The following is an 8139-nucleotide window of genomic DNA, read 5'->3' as shown; positions in this document are numbered from 1 at the left end:
GAGAATTGAATGGGCAAAGTTCAGATGAAGGCGCTTTCTGAGGTCCTGACTTTGGATGTTTTCCTTACTTGCGATCACAAAGAATGAAAACAAATTAGCAGGGGGTAGAATGTGGGTGGGAAAATGAAATGTTTGGGAACTGAGAGTTCTCACGTGTACCGGACACAGTTTTGAGACAACGTGGTGGAGTTGTTATGGAAACCAACAGAGGACTTGTAGTCATAGACAGCAGTCTCAAAGCATATAAGTCTGTGCCATAACCAGGTCCATGCCGGGACCAAGGCCAGATGCAAGGAAAGGTACTCCAGCCAAGAGTTCACAAGCGAACCAACCTGGTCCAAGAGGCAGGATGCCACACCTTCAGAGGGAGCCTATCTTCTTGGGGAAGTGCTGCTCTGAGGCTGGACAGCTGTATAAAAGGCCATACCCCAGCCTTTATCTCTGGGAGGAGAGTGTTTTTGAATTGATAAGGGATTTTAAAATATTAAGGGAGAAGTTTCATCAATAATTTCAGGGAAAAACCCACATAAGTTTTAAGGGAGAGTATTATTCTAACTTGGAGTTGAACTGTTATAATAAGATCTACAATTTATTAATAATAGCAAATCACAATTTCTCTTTCCTTCTATCAATTTAAGAGTGACTATCCACATAGTAGAAAGAATGGCTTCAATTTTACCTGCTTCCAATAAACCCATGCGATCTGACAGGAATACATATGTTGGGTAAGTAATTTTGATTTTTTAATTTGTTTTGATCACATGGGTATTCCTTGGACTTCTTTATAGTAAATGCTCAGAATATGGACCTATAGTTATTGTTATTAAAATTTCTTGTCATATAGTTGGAATGAAGCTCGTAATACAAAACAAAATAAAAGCTGCAAATGTTCTTATCAATGACATTTTCATTTCTTGATTCTTTGGTTTGGACTCATCTAAGAAAGTGGGGCAAAGGAAATCATAAATACTATACTAAGGTGGGGTTGATTTTTATTTCTTTTTTGCCTTAAAAATCATTTTATTGAAGTTTATCAGAAAAATAGAAAGGTTTCATATCACAAGCTTAATGAGTTTTCAAAACTAAATATTTTCCAGAACCAGAGCAAGACCAAAAAAACAGAACATTACCAACTCTGCCTACCCCGAAACTTATTTTGTGCCAATTCCAGGGACCACTCCAGCCCCCAGGATAGCCACTATCTAGAAATCTAACAGCATAGATTACCTTTTCATGTGTTGAACTTTATAAAAAAGAAATTGTACTATGTACATTCTTTTGTGTTTGGATTCTGTACTCAACATTATGTTTGTGAGCCTGCCTTTAAAAAATTTTTTTTAAATTAGGAAAATACATGTTTGCCTAATAGCTCATATCACAGACCTATTGTAACAGCAATTACTGTGGTAATGTGAAGTTCGAGGAAAGAGTAAAATAGCATAGAACTTCTATAAGAAAATATAGATAAACATAGGTAAAATAAATGTGAAGGACTAGAATTGAGAACATAATTGATGGGCTCAAGTATATTAAAACCTGCATGTCAAAAATATCATAAGAAAATAAAATGTAAATGAAAAACTAGGGACTATATTTAGAACATGTTGGACATTATTGTAACACATAACAAGGAAGATTTATCATTAGGTCTGTCAATCCAATGAGAATTAAAAAATCTCAAGAAGATAAATGACTTAACGATGTAAACAATTTAGAAAGAACTAATACAAATATCATAAATACGAAAATATGTACAACTTTACTAATAATTAAAGAAAGAAATTTTTAACAATTAAGGAAACCAAATTTCCTTACCATCAATTTGTCAAATAAAATAAAAACATCCAGGTGTGGTGAGGCTGAGGTAAAAGAGAAAAACTTGCCAATGGAAGGTGGCTTGTCCAAGAAAAGGGTTTCTACTGAGAAGCTGAGAAGTTTTAATCTAGTGTTTGATCTATTTCTAAGGTTTAAGCCCCAAAGAAATAACTTGGGGCTTATGCCTCTCGTTTGAAGAATAGACTTCCAAATTGGGAGTTTTAAATCAGAAAGTCTCCTGTTTCCTTTGAGGTTTAACTATTATCATTAGAAGGTTTGCGTAGGGTCAATAACGATGCTTATGACACTGGTTTGGATTTAGATATTCATGGGTTTGACCTTGAATTGGCCTGTTCACCAGTGTTGTGACCTTGAGCTAGTCCCCTTGTTTCTATAAGCTCTTAACTTCCTCATCTGTAGCTAATGGAAAACGATACTAGTCAAATAAAAGAAATACTGCAAGAATTAAATGTGTTTAAAATGTTTAAACAGTGTTGCCATTTGGGGAGTGTCATTGTCATTATTATTCAATGGCGTTGAACTACTTTTCTACTTGAAAAGCTTTTATTAATTCAATATGTTTGTATTTCTCTGATGCAAACACCACTTCATATTTAACCATCTACCCATCCTGGTCACTCCATTCAACAAATACACACTGAGCACAAATCCCATACCAAGGCCTGTACTAGGTAGGCTTTGTGTGTACCAAGATGGATAGACATAGCCTAAAACTCAAGAAATCCACATTGGGATGAGTGAAAAAAAATCCAGTAAATTTGACAGAACTGAGAACAAAGTGAATGAGATGAAAAGAGGGGAAATTTGTGGGTGATTTCATTTACATAATCCTAGAAAACACATCTCTGCAGATGAATTTGCAGGGAAGCATTTCCAAATAGGTACAATCACCTCTGATGACATATATATTAAATATAAGATTCATTTTAAAAATTCCAAATCATTAATATAGATGTCTGAGAACATGTCAAGTTCAATTCAACAAACTTAAAATTACCAATTAGGAAGTACAAAAGGAAACCCAAGAAATGACTTTATATACACTAGAGAGCAGGGCAGGCAGACCCCAAAGAAAGATCCAAGGAATGAGCTGCTTAAAAACACATAAATGCAGATGCAGTCTAAATGTTGATTTCTGGTCCTCAGTATTTGGGACCCTGCTACTCATGACAGTTCTCCAATGGCCCCATCACTAACAGGTGGCCACCCAGCCGAGGAGCCTCCCCAGGGGCCGCTTGATGTCCCTGCTCCTCAAGCTGTAGGTGAAAGTGTTCAGCATGGGGACGACCAACGCTTTCATCGCTGAGGCCCCAGACTTTCCCTAGAGGATGGTGTGACTGCAAAGCTCAGGTAGACACCAATGCCTGAGCCGTAGAACAAGGAGACAACTGACAGGTGAGACATGCAGGTGGAAAAGGCTTTGTATTTACCACTAGTTGATGAAATTCTCAGAATGGAGGAGACAGTCTGAGAAGAGAAGAGGATCCCAAAGAGAGGAAAAACACTGTTCTCCCCACCAGGAGTAGGAATGGAGCCACAGCTGTGTGCAGTAATCCAAGCTGCACAGGCCAAGACTATCTGTAGCTGCCCAGAGAGACTGATGAAGCTCCAGGCCCTTTCCTCCTCTCCCTGGGGTGGGGATGGAGCCACAGGTACAGGCAGCACACTAAGCCATGCGGGTCAAAACTGACTGCAGTTGCCCAGGTGGACTGATGAAGCACCAGCCTCACTCCTCCCTGCCAGGGTGGGAAGGGAGACACTGATATGTCCCATAATCTAGTTTGTGTGGGCCAAAAGTGGCTGCAGTTGCCACAGAGGCTGAGAGCACTGTCCCTCCTCCTGCCCTGTAAGAGGTGGGAATGGAGCCAGAGATGTGTCTAATAGTCTAATCCATGCAGGCAGAAAGTGTCCGCAGTTGCCCAGAGAGACTGGGGATATCATTCCCCCCCCTCCAACTGGGGGTGAGGATGAAGCCACAGATATGTCCAAAATTCTGGCCTGAGTGGGCCCAGTGTACCTGCAGTTCCCCAGAGAGGCTGGTGCAGGTCCCCCCAGCCTCCTCCCTGCCAGAGGTGGGGCTGGAGCCTAGGGAAGAGCTGCAATCTGACCTGGGTGGAAAAAAGCCAGTCTCTACCTTCACTGTGATTTTCATTCAACCCTGCTTCCCCTCTTGCCAGGGGCAGAATTAAAATGGAGGCTACCAGCCTCTTTCCTGTTTGGACAGGTTCAGATTTTAGCCACTTTAAAAGGATTGGACTTTAGCCAGGTGAATTTACTAATTAGTAGCTAAAGTCAGTCCCTGACCATACCTTCCTCCACCCTTTATGGGAAACGAAGTTTCCAACTCCAGCCAGGGAATAACTCCCGAGGCAACTTGAGCTGCCAGTGGGAAATGCTCTACTCACTAATCTTCACTGCAGATGGGCAGTCTCCTCTTCTGTTCTTTGAAGGATATTACAGGATGCTCATCTGGTCTTCTGGGCCCCCCACATAAGTGAATTAGATAGCTCTGTAGAATGAGTTGACTCTTGGAACTCTTTACTCTGCTGCCATCTTGCCTCCTCTCTATACTAAAGTTTTAATCAACTACATGAGGAAACAAATTCAAAGCTCAGCCTTGTGCAGCAGTTTGAGATTATTTCATGAATACCAAAAGGAGAAAGGTAATGTTTGTAAATCATAATTTTTAATCATAAATGTGTGTGATACCCTCTGATTGCATTAAGTTCAGTTCAGGGGTCTTTGATTTGATTACCTGCTAAAAGTGCTGTAGGGCTTGTTGTTGGACTAGATCAATGAGGAGTGACTCAGGTTGAGTCCCTGCCCCCTTGTCGGGCTGATGTAAACCGGCTCACATAGACAGAGGAGGAAAAAGTGAACTGCCATGCTTGATCCTGTCAAGTAAGAGAAAGTATAGCTTAAAGCATGAAGCCCCAAGAGGCTGGGCCCATGGAACAGTTCAAGAGGAGACCAGCCCTGCTATATACCTGATAGCTTACAGCTGAACTTGGGAAGAGGGCAGAACAGTTGAGACTGATATAAGAGGCCCCAAAAGAGATAAGCCCTATGCCAGGAGAAAGATGACTACAGGATCACTTAAGCCCAAGAGGCTGGGCCCAAGGGCAGCTCAAAGAGGAAAGAGTGAGCCTGGAGGGGAAGGCTGAAACCTGGGGAGAGGTTGCAGTCATCTTGCTTCACCACGTGGCAGCATGCCAGGATCAACAGTAGCTGACTTTGGTGAGAAAGCATCTCTGATGATGCCTCCTTTTGGACTTTTCATGGCCTAGGAACTGTAAGTTTTTACCCCAAATAAATACCCTTTATAAAAGCCAACATGTTTCAGGTACTTTGCATCAGCAGCCCTTTGGCAAACTAAAACACCCTGAAATTCACTATGTAGTTCATCCTTTAATTCCAGGATCATGGACTGTATCTGAGAAATATTAAATGGGCCTCCCAGGGCCTAGGGAAGATTTAATTGTGTTATAGCACATATTGAAGTGATTTCACATGCTTTGTGATGGACTTTACATAGAATCCACTTCCAAAATTCCATGTATGTCATTCAACTCAGGAATAGGTGTGAATCTGTGGAAGCTCTTTGCAAATTTAGCTCTAATTCTTGCCCCAGGTTCACAGAAAATAATAGAGCATTAATCTTCATGAAGCTTAAGGAATTTTTGTGAGTTCCTTCTAATTTGCTGAGAGTTGTGTGTAATGTTCTGCTTAGAGTGTCCATCATGTCAGCATCTCAGAAAACAGACAAACAAAACAACAACACACACTCCACTTAACCATCCCAAACAGAGGTAGCCTCTGCTGTGTTCATTTCTTCAGGGAAGTCAAAAGGAAAAATTATGAAAATGAAGATAATGGCAAAATGGAAAGAATTCTTCCTAGACAGCACTTTTCTCTGCCTGCCAATATTTAAAACCAGCCAGGCTGTGTAACTTGTCATAGTTTGCTAAAATAAATATAATAACTATAAAATATAGCATTACATAAGTAATAATAAAAAATTATTCTTTCCACCCTCACCCTTTTGGCCCATGTATTAAGGAAAAAAAAAAAAAAGGAAAGCAAATGCCCCTCCCCTTACCACCAAAAAAAAAAAAAAAAGGTGAAGGGAACAATAAAGTAATGAAAGACTATTTAGTAAAGATTATATATTTTGGAAAAATAAAAATATTATGATAGCCTGATTAGTCCTGGGCTAAAGTTGGCATGGAATTCCCAACAAGTCACTCATAGAGTGACCATCATAGAAATGCTTCGTGATGAGCCCAATGGGACAAAAACCTTCTACAGACATCCCTTTAAGTCATCTGACCAGGGAATCATTAGACAATGGGGCAGAATATCAAGGAAAAGTAAATTTTTCCTGAAGGATTGAGAATTATTTTAATTAATATAATAGAATATAATTAATGGACTATGGTGCTCTGAGAATTTTTTCTTGATAGGAAAGATGGAGTAGATCAGTGCTTTTAAAAATACAAAGGTCTCCTTGACCAACTGAATCAGAACTTCTAGGAGTCAGGTCTGGGTGGCAGGACTTTTTAAAGCAACCCAGGTGATTCTGATATGTAGTTAGAGTTTAGAACCATTAGAGTAGATGAATGAGACTTTTTTATAGAGTAATGATTCTTAAATTCAGTTGGGAAGCCAGAGGAAAATCTCTGGCTCATGAAAGCAGTTTTGGTTAAGTGAAACAGAAAAGTTACTAGAAGCTGGAAGAGAAAGTGATGGCAGTGCTTCTCAAACTTAAATGTATGAGAATTACATGGGACCTTATTAAAATGCAGGTTCTGATTCAGAAGGCTGAGGATGAGGCCTGCGACTTTGCATTTCTAACATGCTCCCACTTGATGGTGATGCTCCAGGGCCATGGACACACGGCTTAACAAGGGACTATGGGTAAATGTCTTCTTGCTTCTCACAAGAGAAGGGCAGGGATGTCTTAACTTTGAGGTTTTGCGGCTTCTTCTGACAAAGTAAAGAATACTATCATCTTGGAATACTTTATTTCTAAAACCAGGTAAGACACATTAACTAATTTAGAATCCATCACCCTGAATGCTTTCAAGGAGGAAATTTATGATATTTTTGTTCCAGTTCCTGAACAGTTCAATTGAATTCAACAAATATAATTTGTGAATACTTGGAGATTAAAAAAATAAGACGTATGACCCAGCTTGCATCAGGGAATTCACCTATTTTCCTGGGAGACAGAAAATTAACTATATTACAATGCTAAGTTCTATATTATCAATATTAGCATGAAACAACTGCTTTAGGAATACGGAGGAAGAAGGAATTAATACTACCTGGGGAGGGAAGATGCTTGGAGAAGGCTTTATGGAAGAGATGATAGTGAATTGGACCTTAAGGAATGAGTAGGATTTTGACAGGTGAAAAACTGGAAGTAAGGATATGTTAGGAATGAAGCCCTAAAGTAGGGATTCTTATCCTATATCACGTAGGAAGATTTAAAAATTACTTTCTATTGGGGCATTATTGCTTAATGATTACAGAGTTTCTGTTTGGGGTGATGAAAAAGTTTTGGTAATGGATACTGGTGATGGTTGAATAACATTGCAAATGTAACTAATGCCACTGAATTGTACACTTAAAATGGTTAAGATGGCAAATTTCATGCCATATATATTACCACAATAAAATTTTTAAAAATACCATCAGAGAATCTAAATTAATTGGGACTTGAGCATCAGTATTTTTTAAAAAGCTCCCTAGTGATTTTAATTAACAACCAGGTTTAGAATCACTGGGGATGCATAAAGAGGCAAAGTTTGTGAAGATATTTTCAGGTACTTGGAAGGGAAATGGAAGAAAAACAGAGAGAGGAGGCTCAGACATTTCTTAGATGTCTTAATCCACTGGAGTGTGGGGTACATAATTTGTTACCAATAATAATTAAAGTACCAAAGGCTGTGGATGATGTGCATTGTAAATATGAACTAGAATTTAATTAAGGCCATTCCTGGAGCAGCATTCAGTTCACTGCCTTGCATTCCATGGTACTTTACCGGAGAGAGAGAAAGGGTGGGTGGTCCAGCCAGCACTGATGTCATGGGGCTTGGGCCTGGGCAGTGTTCGCTGGGGAGAAAGGTGGTATTCAGCAAGTTTGGTGCAGTCCTCAGTGGCAGTACTACTCAAAGTGTGGTCGGTGGACCAGGGATATCGGCACCAGGGAGGAGCTTGTTGGAAATGCAAATTCTGACACACATCCTCCCAACTTGCCGAATCAGAATTTCCGGCTGTGGAGCCCATGAATCTCCAGGT

General features: G+C 39.9%; 1 protein-coding gene across 2 annotated transcripts in view; it reads left to right on the top strand.

Annotated features, from left to right (window-relative positions):
• The first annotated feature begins 362 nt into the window (after positions 1–362).
• UPP2 (uridine phosphorylase 2) overlaps positions 363–8139 on the top strand; it is a 43877-nt gene continuing 36100 nt past the window's right edge. Inside the window, exon 1 of one of the 2 annotated variants that reach the window (XM_004449133.3) lies at positions 363–725. In XM_004449133.3, the coding sequence (XP_004449190.1) occupies positions 664–725 (62 nt within the window). In that variant the 5' untranslated portion in view covers positions 363–663. Of the gene's footprint in view, positions 726–4760; positions 6754–8139 lie in introns of those variants that run through there. The other variant, XM_071216426.1, reaches the window with a different exon arrangement.

The sequence above is a fragment of the Dasypus novemcinctus genome, chromosome 7 (assembly GCF_030445035.2).
Source record: "Dasypus novemcinctus isolate mDasNov1 chromosome 7, mDasNov1.1.hap2, whole genome shotgun sequence".
NCBI lineage: Eukaryota > Metazoa > Chordata > Mammalia > Cingulata > Dasypodidae > Dasypus > Dasypus novemcinctus.
This window is presented reverse-complemented; position numbering and strand designations above follow the sequence as displayed.